This window comes from Alligator mississippiensis, chromosome 4 (assembly GCF_030867095.1).
Source record: "Alligator mississippiensis isolate rAllMis1 chromosome 4, rAllMis1, whole genome shotgun sequence".
Classification (NCBI taxonomy): domain Eukaryota; kingdom Metazoa; phylum Chordata; order Crocodylia; family Alligatoridae; genus Alligator; species Alligator mississippiensis.
The window spans coordinates 220,105,664-220,124,153 of NC_081827.1; the positions used below are offsets into that span (position 1 = coordinate 220,105,664).

Sequence of the window (18,490 nt, forward strand, 5' to 3'; positions counted from 1 at the left end):
TGCCTCCCACCACACAATCGACAACCCCTGCACTCTGATATACAAAGCTATCAACAGCAGATGAAGCAAGTAAGGGATACAGCCCTTGCTTGCCCCAACACCGCTGGACCCACACAGCTGTTGTGATCCCGCTCATCCAGCCAGGAGGTGCCCCGGTGGTCTGGATGTGGCCCAGGGAGAGTTTGACACCCCTGGTCTAAAGCGTACATATACAAAATAGTAACTCCATTAATCAACCAAATATTCCACCCATTGTGTTCCGAATTAAAGGGTATTGTTCCGAGGTTGAAGTGATGTTGTAGCCATATTGGTGCAGGAAACAGATGAGACACAAGGATCTTTTGGCGACTTAAATAAATAAAAATATTGGACCAACTGTATAGTTGGAATATTAAATAAGTTTTTGGGCACAAATTGCCCTTGCCTCACAGTACTGTTTCAAAAAAGTCTACAGGCATGCTTTTGCCTCACATGCCATACCCTTCTCCCTCCCCAATCTACAGTGTGTCCCCAATTCCTGACTTATAGGAGCTTGCATAAAAAGCAAAATGAAGCACTAGAATACTAATCAGCTTTGCTACCGGTAAAATTTGCCAAAGGGAAAACCAGAGTGATGGAGAAGGCCAACCAGGAAAGAATGATTAAGTGGTAGAAGTAAGCCACCAAAGAGGAACATTAGAGTAGAAATTCCTACCAAAGAGCTACTTGTCATCTCAAGTAGGATACTGTCTCAAGAAGATCTAATTAAGAAATGAAGTGTTGACTCACTTGATCTACAGAGGAGAAAATGAAAGTAGGAAGGTGGGTGAGGGGGCAGGGAAGGAGGGAAAGTAGGCCTGTGTTTAGAACATTAAAATGCTGCCCTCTTTTATCACTAATGCATGTTAGATAAGAAAGATCAATTCTTTTTCTGAAGATAGCCAAGTAATGAGCAATTCAAAAGCTTGAAGAAAATTCAGTTTTGGAACATTTTCTTCTCTTCTTCTTGCCATATTGTCTCTTAAATACAAACTTGAAAAATTTACTAAGATGCTCCTTTATTTCTCTTATTTTGATTACAATGCATCTGTACTGTACATTTAGAGTAGCCGCACACTATTCTATGCTTCCACTATGCATCACTATGGCTTTCAGGATATATTTGTTGAAATATTCATGTAGAATCTTTTAAGAGATGCTAAATTTACATCCACAAAAGGTTAAGATTCAAGACCTACACAGGTCTACTCAGGAAAAGTATTTTCAAATCCTGGTATAAAATTACATCAAAATACAAGCTCCTCTCCCTCCTCCCAAATAAAGGAAAACAAGTGGTTTGTGCTGCATTTCACTTCATACAATAATGTAGTCAGCATTTGACACAGGAGGCTATGTGAACATTTCTGATACTATTGTGAAGGACAGATTAGTACACTACTAACTAGGACACTAGATTTCTGGGGATGGCTCCAGGGGTCCTGGGCTGAAACTGAAAAGAAGCTGAAATTGGCAAACAGCAAAGACTTGAAAAGAAAAAAAGTAATCTTAAAAATGGGGTGCGACACATTAAAATTTACAAGAAACAATTCACACTTCAAATTTTAGTCTCCATTCAGTTTAAATTCTTGTAAAGAGACTGAAATTTTTTGCTAAAATTCAGGGCAATTTTTAGAGGTATAAGCACCTCACCAACTTCAGTTGAAGCCCTGGTATCTAAACTCTTGTGGTTGGGAGCCAAAGAGGAATGCCCGGTTTGGTGAATGAGAACACAGAACAGTTTCCTTGTTCCTTCCTGCCACCCCATCCTCAGCTTCCCATCCTTTCCCTCAAACCTGCATGACACCACATGAAACCTTTAGAAGCAGTTTATTAAATGGAGCCGTGATGTTTAGATGAACTATCAGGTAAGGCTTTTTTTTTTTTTTTTTTTTTTTTTTTTTTTTTTTTTTTTTTTTACACCTCTTAAATTCATATTTAAGTAGGTGGTTTTGCTTCTGTCTGAGCCAAATACCATTTTAATGGAAACCATGCTTCCAAGGAGGATTCAAAACCACCGGTTAAATTTACATTCGTTATATAGCCCTCTACTATTTCTAAAGTTTGGACTGTTTTGAGATTATTAAGAATCTCTGTTATTCGTGCCACTATTTTAGTTGCTTTAGAATGAGCTACATTTAACTAAGCTTTTGAGTTTTCTCCTCTAAGTCAAACAAATTATGGGAAAGAGGAGGCTAAGATGCATGTTTTAATCCTTGGTCTGCTTTTAGTTCACCTTCCATCAGCACATTCATAGCTCATATTTATGCAAGATCTTTACTCACAGACTTCATAATGGATCCTTTTAATAAATTATTTGCATTACTGCCGTACCCATAGGCTCAAATATACTAGGTACCATACCAACATACAAGAGAATCACTGGTCTTCAAGGCTGTACAATTTAAAGTCAAACAAAGGGTATGAAATAGAGAGAGAATGCACAAACAAATCATGTAAAGAACTGTCACATAACATAATCCAATCTTGGATTTGTCCTCAGCCTGAAGAAGGGCGTGTGTGCCCGAAAGCTTGCAAAACCAGATAATTTTTTTGTGATTTCTTAGTTGATATAATAAAAGGTATTATCTTTGAACCAAGAGTTCTAGAGTTTTGCATTTCTTTTTGTCTCAGACCAACACGGCTACCAAATACATCTATTATTGACGTTAACAAAGCTGTCTGCCTTTAATAGGAGTAAAGGTGGGAATATCCACAGCTTGTCACCTGCCCAGCTGTGATCATCCAACTATGTTGGAGCGGTGTCACAATAGAGGACCGTCTAAATGGTAACATCTGAAAAAGAATAGAAATAGTGGCTTCAGGAAGTTCTTTCCCTGCATAAAGTACAGTATAGAAGAAACCCCATGGGTGCTTAACGTAGAAGCTGTCTAGTGGCAGATATAACAAGGGCGCAAAGAATCTAAAAAAAGGTAAAGGCAGGAAAGTTACCTAGACATGAATTTTAGGGGGGGGGGGGAGGGGGGGGGGAAAAAATCAAGAGAGGGTGAGATGTGGCCAGAACAAGACAAGATAGACCAATGCTACTAGGAGCATATTGTACAGGCCTGAGAGGTATAGGCTAGAGAAGAGGATGCTGAAGTAGACAAAATTTAAAATAAGATCTCGACTGACCTGTGGCTACAGAGAAATAAGGCCAGGTTTAAATTTAGAAATGACTTGACTCAGTAGGGCCAGTAAAAGGGCCAAGCCAAAGATGACACCCAGGACACAGGCCTGAAAGAGACTATTATGAGTGTCCCACAACAATGAAGAACATTTAGTGGAGATCACCAACTCAGTTTGAATCTTACTATGTTTAAGATGAAGCCTGGTTATTCAAAGACCTAGTAGAAATATAGGATGCTCAGAGTTCTAGTGTGAAACTGGAGCTAGGCCTCTTGAAAGTCTCTGGGTTAGGGTCAGAGGGGAGAGCAACAAGGGTGATTGTCATGGTGAATGTCTGCTATAGACCACCAGACAAGGAGGATGTGGTGGATAAGGCTTTCTTCAAAACACCTAGCAGAAGTTTCCAGATCACAGGCCATGGTTCTCATAAGTCACCCTGACATCTGCTGGAAGGACAATACAGCAGTGCACAGGCAATCCAAGATGTTTTAGAGAATGTTGGGGACAACTTCCTGGTGCAAGTGCTGGAGAGGCCAACTAGAGGCCATGCTCTTATTGACCTGCTGCTCACAAACAGGGAAGAATTGGTGGGTAATGTAGTAGTGGATGACAACTTGAGCAGCTTCAACCACAAGAGGACTGAGCTCAAGATCCCAAGGAAAGGAAGAAAGGAGAGCAGTGTAAGGACCCTGGACTTCATAAAAGCAGATTGGGACTCTCTCAGGGAACTCATGGGCATAATCCCCTGGACAGCCAGTCTGAGGGGGAGAGAAGTCCAGGAGAGCTGGTTGTATGTTAAAGAAACTTTACTGAGACTGCAGGAACAAACCATCCCGATGTGCAGGAAGATTAGCAAGTATGTCACAGAAGACCAGGGAAACAGGGGAACAGGGAAAGTGTAGGTTCTTTACTGAATAGGGCAGGCAACCTAGTGATAGAGGATGCAGAAAAGGTTGAAGTATTCAGTGCCTTTCACCTCAGTCTTCATAGGTAAGATCAGGTCTCTGATTACTGCACCTTACAGCACAGTTTGGAGAGTAGGTGAGCAGCCAGTGGCATAAGAACAGATTAGAGACTATTTAAAAAGCTAGATGTGTACAATATGCTGAGGGAGTTAGCTGATGTGATTGAAGAGCCACTGGCCATCATCTTTGAAAACTTGTGGCAAGTTGGGAGAGGTCCCGGATGACTGGAAAAAGGCAAATATAGTGCCCATCTTGAAGAAATGGAGAGGTAGGATCTAGGGAGCTACAGACAGGTCAGCCTCACCTCAGTTCCTGGAAAAATCATACAGCAGGTCCTCAAAGAATCAGTTTCTGAGCACTTGGAGAAAAAGGTGATTAGGAAGAGTCAGCATGGATTCACCAAGGGCAAGTCATGCCTGACCAACCTGATTGCCTTCTATGATGAAATGACTGGCTCTATAGATGTGGGGAAACCAGTGACAGTACCGGTTGGATGAATGGACTGCCAAGTGAATAAAAAAAAAAATGGCTGGATCATTGGGCTTGCAGGGTAGTAGTCAATGGCTTTGTCTAGTTGACAGCCAGTTTCAAAGGTAGTGCCCCAGGAGTCGGTCCTGAGGCGAGTTTTGTTCAATATTTTCATCAATGACCTACAAGATGGGATAAAATGCACGCTCAGCATGTTTGCAGATGACACCAAGCTAGGGGGCATAGTAGATATGCTGGAGGGTAGGGCTAGGATTCAGAGAGACCCTGACAAACTGGAGGACTGGACCAAAAGAAAACTCATGAGGTTCAATAAGGACAAGTGCAAAGTTCTATACAGGCTTTCCTCGGACTTATGACACAATTGGTTCCTGAAAACAGCGTCTTAAGTCGAAACGGAACTCAGAACCAATTTTCTCATAAGAAACAATGTTATAAATGGGGGATTGGTTCCTGAACCAAGGCCTGATACCCTATTTTCACCAAAAATACCCCGGAATTTTGTACTCGATCAATTATAGATGAGCAATATAGCTACATTAACGTATTTATATCATAAATAGCAATCATATTGATTTAAGGACTTGTTTGAAGTGATTTTGCTAGACTTTTTGAAGGGCTCTTGGCTGGAGTCTTCTCAGGAGTCTTAGCTGCAAGTTTTTTCTGGAGTCTTGTCTGCTTTCTTAAAGAAAGTGTCCAAGCAAGTTTGAACAGATGTTCTCCAGGGAGATGAGCGACACAGTGAACTTGTTCACTGGCGTGGCGTCGCATCAGATCAAGCGTTGTAAATCGAAACTGATGTCATAAAGTTGAAACAGGGCGTCAATTTATAAATGCTGTAAGTGCGAAATGTTGCAACTTGAAAGGCTAAGTCGAGGACTGCCTGTACTTAGGGCAGAACAATCCCATGCACAGGCTAGGGACCAACTGCCTAAGCAGCAGCACTGCAGAAGAGGACCTGGTGGTTACAGGAGACAGTAAGTTAAATATGAGCCAAAAGTACATCCTTGTTGCAAAGAAGGCTAACGGCATACCGAGCTGCGTTAGTAGATGCACTGACAGCAGATTGACAAAAGTGATTCTTCCCCTATATTCAGCACCAGTGAGGCCACATCTAGAGTACTGTGTTCAGTTTTGGGTCCCCCACTACAGAAAGGATGTAAACAAATTGGAGACAGTCCAGCAAAGGGCAATGAAAATGGTTAGGGGGTTGGGGCACATGACTGCTGAGGAGAGACTGAGGGAACTGGGTTTATTTAGTTTGGAGAAGAGAAGACTAAGGGGGGATTTAATAGCAGCCTTCAATTACCTGAAGGGTGGTTTAAAAGAGGATGGAGCTAAACTGTTCTCAGTGGTGGCAGATGACAGAACAAGGAGCAATGGTCTCAAGTTGTAGCAAGGGAGGTTTAGATCAGATATTAGGAAAAACTCTGTCGCAGGGCACCTCGGTGCCCCTGCTCCTAGAAAGGAGAAACTGCCAGGGAGCGAGTGAGTGCGCCCTGGCCTGACATAACGAGCCCACCTGAGGCTTGCTCAGGTAATGAGCGCAGCTGCGGGTTGCCGGAGCAACCAAGGGGAACCAGCTGCCTGTAGGAGACAGGGCCTGGCCCTTATAAAGCCCAGGGCTGAGGCCAGGCTGGTAGTTCTCTGCCATCAGCCGGAGAGGCAGGAGCTCCCTCAGCCGAGATATGGGGAGAAGCCTGATGGGCAAGTACAGCTCATGATAGCCCTGAGAGGATTGGGCACTATGGTTAGCCAGGGGGCTTTATGTTTGTGTTATAGCCAGGAGGCTCTAGTTTACGTTTGGCTCTATATATTACACCCGGAGGCTTGGGTGAGGCTGTAGGGGTTGGAGGAGGCCTCAATTATAGGGACCCCAGAGAGTGTGGGGTGCCCAAGCACCAAGAGGGCGCATTATTTTCATAGCGCCAGGGAAGGCGCAGCTCGCACGCCAGTGCGTGAGCAACTGGCGGCGAGGAGCGCAGCCAGTGGGTCGCGGGCGCAACCCGTAGGTTGCAGACGGGGGACCGAGACCCCGGATTGCGTGCGGGGTACATAGACCCCAGCCCCAAGGAGAGGGGCGATCTGATTGAGAAGCCCCGTGCGGGCACGGCGAGCCCCAAAGAGGGGGAGCACCAGTGTATATGATTGAGAAGCCCCGTGGGGGCACGGCGAGCCCCAAAGAGGGGGAACGCCATACTAAGGAGCCCTAGAGAGAGGGGCAATTACTGAGGAGCCCGAGACGGGCATAGCGAGCCCGGCCGCAGGCTAGTGCGGTAACACCCCTCAGACTGAGGCAGGGCGCTGCGGTTGCCCCAAGAAGACAGGGAGTAGCAGCGTGGTGAGCCAGGGTCAGAGAGGGTGCCCGTGCGGTTGGCCCATAGGACCGGAGGCCCGTTAGAGAGTCCCTGAGCGGAACCACACCGGCAGGGGAGGTCCAGAGTGGGCTAGACGAGAGTCCCAGCAAGAGGCTGGGCATGAGAGAGGGAGCCCAGAGTGGGCCACATTAGAGAGGAGGCCCGGAAAGCGGGCCTACAGACCGGACGTCTATTACATCTGCGTGGCTTGGGGCGTGGTATTAGGGGCTGGTAGGAGCCACGCATAGCCCATAAGGCTAGGGTGTCCGAGGAACACCCACCGTATCGGGAGACCCCCAGGGGGTCCAGAAGAACCGCGGGGACAGAGGTCCCGAGTAGCTGTGCCCAGGGAAAACACAAGGCAGCCTCCCAACATTATATTTACCATCAAAGACGTGGCAGGGGAGAATTGGAGGGTGCCTTGGGCTGGCCTGTACACGGGGCGAGGGACCTTAAGGAGATCACGGCCCTCTGTGAGGACCCCGCCGTGACACTCTCACTAGGAGGGTAGTAAAGTATTGGAACAGGTTAGTCAGAGAGGTTGTGAACTCTCCATCCTTGGAGGTTTTTAAGACCTGGCTACACAAACCCTTGGCTGGGATGATCTAGTTGGGGTGGTCCTGCTCTGAGCAGGGGGTTGGGCTAGATGACCTCCCGAGTTCCCTTCCAACCCTAATTTTCTATGATTCCATGTGTCATCACCATAAAGTAGTGGTGAAAGCCATGCAAAAAACAAGCAGAAGTCCAGCAGAGAAGAGAGGCCAAGACAAAAAAAACTTACACAGGCACACACGAAGGGAAAGAGAACCCTTCAAACAAGAAACTGCAAGGGGGGTGGGATGGAGAGAATCAATGAGGTAAGAGGATAATCATGATAACCAGAATCAGAAAAGCCAGGGAGAGGACAAAGTTTCCAAAACCATAAAATGTTCCAGAAGAATAAAGCCCTCAAATTTAGCTAGGAAGAAGTCATTAGTTTTATTAGAGAGTAGGGGTGTACCGATAAAGATTTTCTTGGCTAATATCGTAGAATTAAGAATTTTGAAGTGGGAAGACCAAGACTTGCTAGTACTGGTAAAAGAAAAGTTGAAGAAAGTGAAAAGCAATAGGAAGGAAATAGGTAATGAACAAATGGAGGTAAAGAGCAAGCAACAAGTCTTATAATCAATGCCCAGGGAGGAAGAGGAAGATGGCAATGCTGGATTTTTTGATTTTTCCTTACAAAATGAAGTAAAATCTAGGATGCAAGAAGGAAGAGGGACTAGGCAGGGAGAAAAGCTGTAAAAGCAGATGGATTTACAAGTGCAGTATTTACTAAGGGTGAGAAGTCAAATGCTTGGCTTAAAAAATGACCAAATTAAAAGAGCAAAAAGGAAACTCATAGTTGAAAGAGTAAGCATGATCATACAACTTCTGACAGAAGTGCTCAGCAGCAGCAGAACAAAATGTAAAAAACCTGATGTTGAGAGTTCAACAGAAGTTTAAGATGGAAGAGAGTCGTCAAACACAGTAACAAGTGGAATGGAAGTAATACTCTGAATAGTGACTAAGATATGTCCCGCAGGCCAAATCCAGCCTAGGGGGCTTCCCATCAGGCAAAAAAATTTGATGTTGGGGAAGCAACGGAGACATTCATTAATTGCCGCAGGTCCCACAAATATAACAATTAACACTGCCACCTTCTGTCATGCCACCAAATTTCTGGACCACAGAGTGGAATGAGTTGAGCACCACTGGAACAAAGAGGAAAGGACAGAGGAGAACCCAACTGTTAGCTTATGGACTGAAAGTCTAGTAAGGAATAGGCGATAATAAAAAAAAACCAGAGAAAAATGAGTACTGCTGAAAGAGCACAGCAGAGATGAGAGACATACAAGCTTGGTGAAGACCAATTAGAACTTGTCCACAGTTTCAGGTGAAACAAAACAGACTATTGTCAAACCTCCAAACAACTGACTTCTGTCAAGCAACAAACCTCACAGCTGTTTGCAGATGATACTTTAGATGAAGCAGGCTACTTAATGATGCTTAAAAAAAATCATTGGTTTGTTCTACCTTCTACCATTTTTTGTAAGATCATAAGTCCTCTGTTTTGTTTTCACAATAAGAGGTGGTTAAGCATTGCAACAGGTTACCCAGAGATGCTGTGGAATCTCCACCTTTGAAAGTTTTCAAGGGCATGTTAGATAGGCGTGTGACTGGAATGGTTTCGTCACAGACAATCCTGCCTTGAGCAGAGGTTTGGACTAGATGACTGCCTGAGGTCCCTTCCAGCCCTACTAATCTATAATTCCTCTGCTGTATTAGTTGACAGTTGTAGGTTTATTTACTCTGGGTTTAAAATTTAAAATAAAACCTACAAAATGGACAGCTCAATTTTAACACTGGACAATTAAAAAGAGCAATGTACAAGAGTTTCAAATATACTAGTGTGGTTTATTGGCATGACTGTGCAGTTATCTCAGTTCCACAGAAGGATTAATTATTACCATGAAATACCTGCTTTTAATCGCAGCTGAATTTATTGGATATAGTGTGAAACTACTTTGCTACCATTAAAAATATTCAAAACAAAACAACTCTTCTATTCAGTTACATATGAAACTTCCATATTCAGTGATGGAATTTATGCACTGGAAGAAGTGATCCACTTGCATCTTTCCAGCTGATTCAGTAAACTAAAAGACTGCAAAAGTAGCCATAATATTATCCAGTGCAAGCTGCAACAGGCAACAGCAGAAATTCAGTTCCCCTGAGAAATATGGAATTATTCAAAATTCCCTCACTTACATAAATTCCTTCAGGAGACCCTTCTATATTTAAATACACACAAAAGCTTTGAGGGCCAAGCACAGAAACAATTTAAGGGGTTTATTTGAATGCCATGTTCTATTATCTGATACATTTCAGATTTGCTTTAATTCTCTAGCTAGATTCAGATTACAAATCATAAGTTATAAAAGCAGGCTAAAGAGTTAACACCGAATCTGAAAAACAGCTTTGATATGCGTCAGGTTCAGAGAGGACTATGAAGTGAAATCTTGAGTGTTTAGACTACGCAGATGTTAGAAAAAAATGAAGAGTCATGAAGCAGGCTGGCAGCACAGAGGAACAAGAGAAATACCCAGAACTGTTTAAGAAAGCAAAACTAAAAATAACTGAGGACTCTTTGAAGCTGCACTATAAGTGCATGAAGAAACTTTCAGCTATAAAAAAAGAAAATGGAGCAATTGTATACAAAAATTACAGCAGAGCTGGTCAAACAATAGCTGTAATTCTACTTAAATACAACACTGAATGCTTCATTTGACACCTTCCAAGTGACAGCTAGAAATTTAGGAAATAGTTACAAATAACCAAAATTTGCAAATGAAGAATTTGCAATTACAGGCAGTCCTCAGCTTACGAGCGTTCAAGTTACAACAAATGTCACTTACGACCTTTGTAAATTACAACACTGTTTCAAGATTCCAAAGGGGTTTTGACTTTATGGCGGTGAACACAGCAGTCTCCAGCTGGTAAGTCTGTTGTGGTGGGGCATGGATCAACGCCCCCACTGCGAGGCAGGGATTGGGGCTGGGACAGGGGCTGCCCAGCCGGGGCACCCAGAGGGGGTGAGGCGGCTCCGGCCACTGCGCGCCTCCTGTCTGGGAGGACATGGAGAAGGAGGGTACCCTCGGATCTGCGCAGGGCGCTCCAGGCAGGCGGCAGAAGGTGCTGGGAGTGGGGGCTATGCCCTCCTGCTGCTCGCTGGAAAAGCAGTGCGCAGCAGCCAGAGCTGCCCTGGCATCCCCATGCCTCCTAGCCCTGGCTGGGCATGTGCCCCTGGATCTGTGTTGAGCGTGGTAAAGGAACCAATCCCCGATTTACAACATTGTTCCAATGGGAAAATTGGTTCCAAGCTTTGTGCATCCTCACTGTTTTGAGAGAAAAGTTGTATTCATCTTCATACGCCCAAATCTACCCAGACTCTAGGTACACTAGAGTACCAGGACACACTTCCCATTGCAGAACCTAACAGTTTCACTTGCAGGCCCAGGGAGGCCAAACAAACTTGCCCTGAAAATAAAGGAGACAAATGAACAGAGAAAAGATGAATTAAGGCCTCTGGGCAACATAGCTGACTAAAAAGAGACCATAGGGGATTTCCTATTGTGGGAGAAAATACAGATCACTCAACAGTTAGAGAGTTTCAGAAAGGAATTGGGAGGCACCAGAGAGGTCCTGAGCCCACCACTAATAAAATGATAAACTTTAACATTGTTAACAATACTGATAACAACCATGTGGATAGGTGGTAACTACTACTTACAAGCAAAAAATCTTAAGAAAATTTCATGTAGCCTCCCTGATTTTATATAGGGTAGGTTATCATAGGGTGCCCATCACCAAGGAATCTATTAAATCTACTCATGTACTGTATCAAGATATTAAAAATTATTCTCAAATATTAAGTCAAATAGTTTGCAATATCACTTGTTGAAAAGTGGGATTTGCAGTACCTTTTATTCCACTAATTTTGCAATACATTTGTATCCATGCACCATGTTGTTTAGATAACTGATGGAAAATTGAAACAATATCTTTAAGTTTGAAAAAAATCAAATAGAAAATGTTAGTACAGCAATTCATGTTAACACAAAGTTCAAACTATATAACAATGTTTCCTATACACTTACAATGCTGCAATTAGTTAAATTTGCTACTAAAAGATTATTTTTTAGTAAATAAAGAAATACTTCAGCAACTGTGATCAGTATTAAAAGAAAATATTGACAAGCTGCACACTAACCTGTCCCAGCCCAGGCATACCTCCTCCAAGTCGTAGAAGTCTGTCCATATTTCTAGAAAACAGAAACAAAGGAAGAGGTTCCCAAGCTCTGAAGTGTTTACTAAATTGCTATCTATATAATTCACCTTCAGTCACTCAGTATGTCAAAAATATTGGTGGTAATTACAACACAACATCAGACTTCCTGTTAATTAACACCACATATTAATTCAAGAAGCTGTCTTCCATGCTAATTAACAGACCTCGCTTTATTGCTTTGGTTTTGGGTTATCCCCATTTCTGAAGACAAGCATTCTTGTCATACTTTTCAAAACTTTGCTACCAGTCAATTAATTATATTTTTCCTGTTACCTGAAAACAGCACCTGGATAGATAAAGTGCCTAGAAGTTATTACAGATATGACTGAGTTTCCTTCAATTTGTCCAGAGTGCATCAATAAAAATTTAAAAGTAAGGATTTTTAACATCCTCATTAGTAAGTTCTGTGCTAATTAACTTACAGCTTGTCAGTTATCATCAAAACTGCATGTGAAAGACACTGAGCAGATTATGGATCTCTGAATTAGCATCAAAAGCTTTTTTAATGAACTCATTATACTAAAAGAAATACTGTAAAGTAAACATTAAATGCATTTAGTTAGAATACTAGGGGCAGTGCCATTATTTCATGCATTTCAAACGTTGCTTATAGGATCCCTTAGTATATTCCAGGAATAGAGCTAAACAACTCTTGTGGTTAAATAACTGAATTTCCCCGCTTTTACAATCCTTAAATAAGGAAATAATCTTGATTAAGTATACCTCAGAGTACCTGTTCACTACTCCTTCCTACTTTTAAATAATTTTATCTTTCATTTCATTGCTGCAATTCTTTCTCTTCTTGAGACATAATCAGAAATATCATTTCAAATACATAGGAAATATGCTGTCCCAAAATATATTAGATTTAGTACTTTATGTCACTTTCCAGGGCATGCAGATAAGTTTTAAAACCAAACCAGGGCAGCTAGTGATGATTTGGCACACAATAGCTAAAAAACCCAACTAACTCAATGTCTCAGAATTTGACATGGAATAACGGCTTTAACTTCAGAATTTATTAACTATAATTGAAAGGTTTACTGACATCAATCTTACTTGAAAAGCAAAAGAGTACAGCATCAAAATAAATAAATAAAATCACATCCTTAATATCATAGGACTTCTGAATAAACTGAAACCGTCATGACTTAGCTCACCACTATGGGCTCCTATGCATGTGCACGAGTAATCGAGTCTGCTGGAGCAAAGAAACCAATGGACTCTGGCAGCCTTCTGCGTCATGTGCGTCAGTATTGCTGAAAAAATGGTGGCAGGGCGCTTTGAAATAAAACCTGTTCAATGAGCTTCAGTTCAAAGCACCCCACTGCCATTTTCTCAGCGCGGGAACACGTGGCAGTATTGATACATGACATGCAGTTGCTTTAAATAGTGTGGCTTGCCAATTAAAAGTGCCTGGCACCATATCCCAGCACATGTAAAAATGCCCTAGGAGCCTGCTTAAGTGTACCCTTGTATGCCTGCTTTAAAAAAATAGAGTGAAAACAGCAAGTGACCATATTTCGAAAGCAAATGAGTTCTCACCCCATTCATTACGCAGTCACAAAAAAAAAAAAGAGAGAAGAGCGATTACATTAACAATACAAACTTAAAAACCTGATGCAGGCTCAGGTTCAGAAAAAGGGATATGGATAGAAGTATGATATCTGGAGTAGGGAAAAACAGCATGGGGCTGAAGGGTCTGAAGGACCAGATAAATAAGTTTAGTCTTTGTATTGAAAGTAAAAGTAGAGAAAAGATGGTGCTTATTTTGAAAAAAAAAAAAAAAGAGATGGGTCCAATACCCATTTTAAATTATATTAACATTTTTCTTAACAAGTTATAGGTGGGAGTCTGAGCATTATTTATGTGTCTTTATTCCCTAATATTTGAAGAGCTTTATTATGCAGGTTGTGTCAAAAACAAGTAAGTGACAACTGTTTTACTTAGAAGCCACGCACCCCTAGGTTAGACAACAGATTTGTAGAACGGTTCAGACAGGGATTATCTCATCTCTGGCAGGAGGTTGGACTAGATGATCTCAAAAGTCCCTTCCAGCCCTACTTTTCAATGCTTCTAAAGCTACAGTTCCCCAGATAACACTTTTATAAAGATCAATGAAGCAAAAAAGAAACCCTTTAAAAAAAGTGCCACTCATTACCTTTCCACATATCTTAAATGTTACAGAAGACCAGATCAAATTTGTTTCTTACCTGGCACTCAGTCAGAGCTTTCACACACTGGTCAATAGAGTTGGCAGGAGCTACTTAACCTCTGGTGTGGCCCCCACACTTCCTGGCAGCCTAAAAACTAGTTAAGTCTTCTTCCTTAAATAAGAAAAGAGAGGAAAAAGCAGTGGTACTTTAAAAACAAAAGCATAGAAAATATCATGCTTCATTTTCTGAAGAAGGCAGGCTTTTTGAAGAAAGGTTCAAACAAAAATAAAAAACAGTTACTGCTAGCATTTGTGCTAGAGAATTTAATGCACTGCATAAAATCTGCATTGCCACCCCCTCTGCAGAAGTTTCCCAGCCACATAGGCTGCTTACAAACGTTCAAAAAACAAAAAAATCCCAGCAACTCCGCCCCCCCCAAACAAAACCCCATGCTTTACCAGAAGCAGCAGTGCTTACTTCAACCTTTGCGGTATCTGCATAATTTGGGTACTTCACCAGGGTTTTTGGGCACTTTTATCTTAAGTTGAGTTGGTCAACTATTAGATAAAAATGCCAAAAAAGCCCCATTAAAGCACCTGATCCATACAGACGTTGTGCAAGCTGGGTCCAACTAAGGCAAGGACGAGCGAAGTCCCGTCTGCGGGCCGGTTCTGGTCAGCAGTGGACTCCATTTCCCAGCAATCCCTGCCTGCATGGGAAGAGGCAGCCTGGAAAGAGGCATGTGCTGGACTCAGCATGGGAATACGCCAAGTGAAATAAAGTACCAGGGGTTTTTTTTGAACATCTGTAAGCAGCCACAGTGGCAATATAGGTAAGTAAAAATCAAGCTTCACGTTTTAGTAACCACCCTTTTCCAGAAATGGGAAAGGAAAAACAACTTCTGTAACTAATAGGAAAAAAAGCATTTGTCAATAATTATCTAAAATTTGAAATTTAAGAGAAGAATCGGCAGTGATTAGTACAGCAGTGATGTTTTAGCAATAAGAGCAGAATAAACTAAATATATTTACTAAAGGGATTTAAATCTGGTTGAAACTCAAGGAGTACCTATGGATTTTTTTAGGACACTTTTAATTAAATAATCTGTAACCTTATTACAGGAAATCTACAACAAAGAAAGTCATCCAGTTTTCAAATTTAAAATCTCAACAGTTTCACTTTTTTTGGCTAACGATTGGAATAGCAGTGATATCACAACATTTGAATACCACACAAGCATATACTGTGCAAAGGAAGTTTTAATGAGAATTTGTTAAAACCAAGTTTTATTTTCATCAAAAGAAAATTCAGCTTAGATCTGTCTAAAAGTGACATGAATAAATATTCCCAAATCTCTGAAACCTTGGGCACATGTTTTTTTTCCAGATTATAACTGTGGCACACTTCATCCCATAGGCCCAGTTCTACCACACAGAGCCAGCCTGGCCAGGGCCTGATCTAGCCCATTTTTCACAACATACTTCCATCATTCATGGCATACCTTTTGGGAATCATTGATATAAGGTATAGATTTTAATCATGGTTTAAATTAGGCAAGCAGAAAATATTAAGATTGATTATTTGAATGAAGGTTGATTTGTATTTATACTTCAGTTACTTCCCCCCCAAAAAACTTGTTTGGTAAAACCATAAAAACCATGTTGAACTGCAACAAAATAGTTTTTAAACTAAACTCAGTATCTGGTACCAAAGGATACACTATAGCTACACACATACATTAAGTAATTTATTTAAGCTCAATGTACATCTCTCTAGATTCTTTATCATTCTATTTTTATTTTGTTAAAATGGCAAACAATATTTAATTATTACATTATTTCTACTCTAAACTATTTCTACCTGTTATACTACATTTAACAGGAAATGCAAATTCAATTAAAAAGTAATCACAAGCACTTTTTAATATTACTTCATCATATTTTGGAAGAAATTCTTATGCAAGACCAAAAGTGATTTATTAAACAAAGGAAGTGTTAATTCTTTAAATCAGAAACAAGTTGTTATTTGACACCTTGGGCAGGTTTTCAAAGAAACTTACGCAGGCAGCTATAGATACCTATTGTAGCTATCTCCATCTTTATGTGCAACTAACTACCTTTGAAACCTCAAAACGGAGGCTTTAAAACTACTACATCTCAATTGCTCTCTCCCCTTCCAGCCCCCTTCTTATTCATAGATTATAAAACGTGATGGGGGAAGCTTTTCCATTTCTTCCCCCCAGTTCCCAGTTGGTTTTTCAATTCTGAATTGACTAAGTCCAGTGAAGAAGATATTTTGTTCTCCACCTGCGCGCTGATAAAGACTTTTTGGGCTGATACCGATGGCCGATTATTAATGAGCCATGTCATCTGATAGTGATCCAACTGCTGATATGCAGCCTGGCAGCTTGGAAAGCAGCATCTGGCTGGTAAGTCTGTTGGAGGGGAAGGGGCATAGGGAGGGAAGGGGCATGCTGGGGGTGGGGGGGAGGGGGCGCAGATCAAGGTCTTCACAGTGAGGGAGGGAGTGGAGCAGAGGCAAGGCGTGGGACAAAGCCACGAGAGGCTCGTCCAGGGGGCACGGGGAGGTAGAGGCGGATCCTGCCGCTACATGCACCCAAGGGAGAAGACACAAGGGGCATGTACCCCCCCGGATCCATATGCAGGGCAAGGGCAGGCTGCCACTGTGGAGTGAGGCTGGAGGCAGCGCTAGTCTCTTCCCTGCGAGGGAGTGGAGTTGAGCCTGCACTTGGGGTGAGCGGCAGCAGCACTGGCAGGGGGGCTATAGCCACCCCAAAATTTGTCACAGCCCCCCCCCCACACACACACACACAGCACCCACACTGGGGACAGCCTGGTGTTGCCCCCAGCCCCATCCTACAGCAGCACCCCACCCTTGCCCTGTGCATAGATCCAGGGGGCACATGCCCCTAATGGCTCCCCCTATGGTGCGTGTAGTGGCAAGATCCGCCCCCACCTCCCTGCACCCCCCCCCCCCCCGGGATGAGCCTCTCATGGCTCCGTCCTGCATCTCACCCCGCCTTGGCTGGACAGCGCCTGCCCCTACCCCAGCCCCACTCCTTCCCTCCCGCACCACGGGGGCTTTGATCTATCAAACCCTCCACGGTCCTTCCCTCCAACAGACTTATCAGCCGGACGCTACTCTCCAAGCTGCCGGGCTGACTGCATGCATGCTGCGGCTGCATGCATGCTGCGGCTGCATGCATGCACATGGCATTTATCAGCAACATTAATCGGCCATATCCGCCAAAAAGCTGATTGCCAATAATGTCAATTTTCCTTTTATTGGTGCTGATATGATATGAACCGATGTATTGGTGCACCTCTAATAGAAACCAGAATTAATCATGAAAAAAGCTTTTCCACACAACAGCAATCAAAAGTATTCAACATCTGGAAAACATGTCAGCATCTGCTTCACATTTAAAATGAAAATAGATACTTTTAAAGCAGTAACATCATATTGTGACATTTAATTTATCTGAAAAAATTAGGTTTCCCCCCCTTCTCTATATCCCTTAGAAAGCACTACTAAATTCCCCAGCTTCTAAAGATAGCTCCTTGATGTAGCATATTATTTTATTTAAGTGATTTTAATGGATTACAGTAAGCCTAGGCCATAATATAAACAGCCCAAATTTAAACATACTAGGTTTGATTTGTAAAAGAAAAATGCAATTAAATATTTTAAATTAGGATTTCCATTTAATAAAGTCATTTTTTAATTGGGTTATTCTACAGAATGTGACATGTGCTTATGTTCTGATGCCTACTTCCTATTCCGTTCTTCCTAGTCCCCAGTCAGCTCCTGCTGCAGGGAAGCAGATTTGGCCAAGCATGTAGCATGGGCCAAGAACTTATTTCCAATGCTGCCTTCAGCTCCACTGTAAATGCAAGATCTTAATTCTGATCTCCCTTTTTTGCACTAGATATTGGCTAAATGCTTTAATTCTGCCCAAGGCAAGATCTCCATTTGATCGTGACTGCAAGAACGGGTTTCACGCAGGAAGAAGCATGGTTACAAATGCATTGAAATATTCAAAGTTTAGACAAGGGGTGTGCAAAATAGTGAATATGGCTGGCAGCCAGACTCCATTTTCCAGAACCCCCCACCCCTGTTGCTGCAGCTGGTTTCCATGGAGACCCCAGCAGGGGCACCACTGTGACAGCAGGGGGTCAGAGACCCTGACCCACGCTGGCAGAGTGTACGGCTGGATGGGGAGCTGCTCCCTCCTGTCAGTGCTGCTGGGACCAGTCTCTATGGAAACCTGGGCCCTGTGCTGTCATGGTGGTGCTGCTGGTGGAAATCCATGGAAATTAGCCCAGTGACACAGGAGAGGCTGCTGGGAAATGGAGTCCAATTTCGCCTGCCCTTAGGTTAAACCAATACTTCTCAACCATTTTAAATTCAGGGCACCCCTCCATAAATTTTTAGTTTTGCAGCAGGCCAGTTGAGCATTGTTGTGCTGCCACAGATGTGCAGGTGGAACTG

The 18,490-nt window shown here is 42.6% G+C and overlaps 1 protein-coding gene across 1 annotated transcript in view; it reads right to left on the reverse strand.

Annotated features, from left to right (window-relative positions):
- Positions 1–18,490, reverse strand: part of PSMD14 (proteasome 26S subunit, non-ATPase 14) — a 74,173-nt gene that overhangs the window by 44,040 nt on the left and 11,643 nt on the right. Inside the window, exons 2-3 of the mRNA XM_006267843.4 lie at positions 14,036–14,149; positions 11,745–11,796 (exon numbers count right to left, since the gene is read on the reverse strand). Coding sequence (XP_006267905.1) covers positions 11,745–11,792 — 48 coding nt within the window. The 5' untranslated portion in view covers positions 11,793–11,796; positions 14,036–14,149. The remainder of the gene's footprint in view (positions 1–11,744; positions 11,797–14,035; positions 14,150–18,490) is intronic.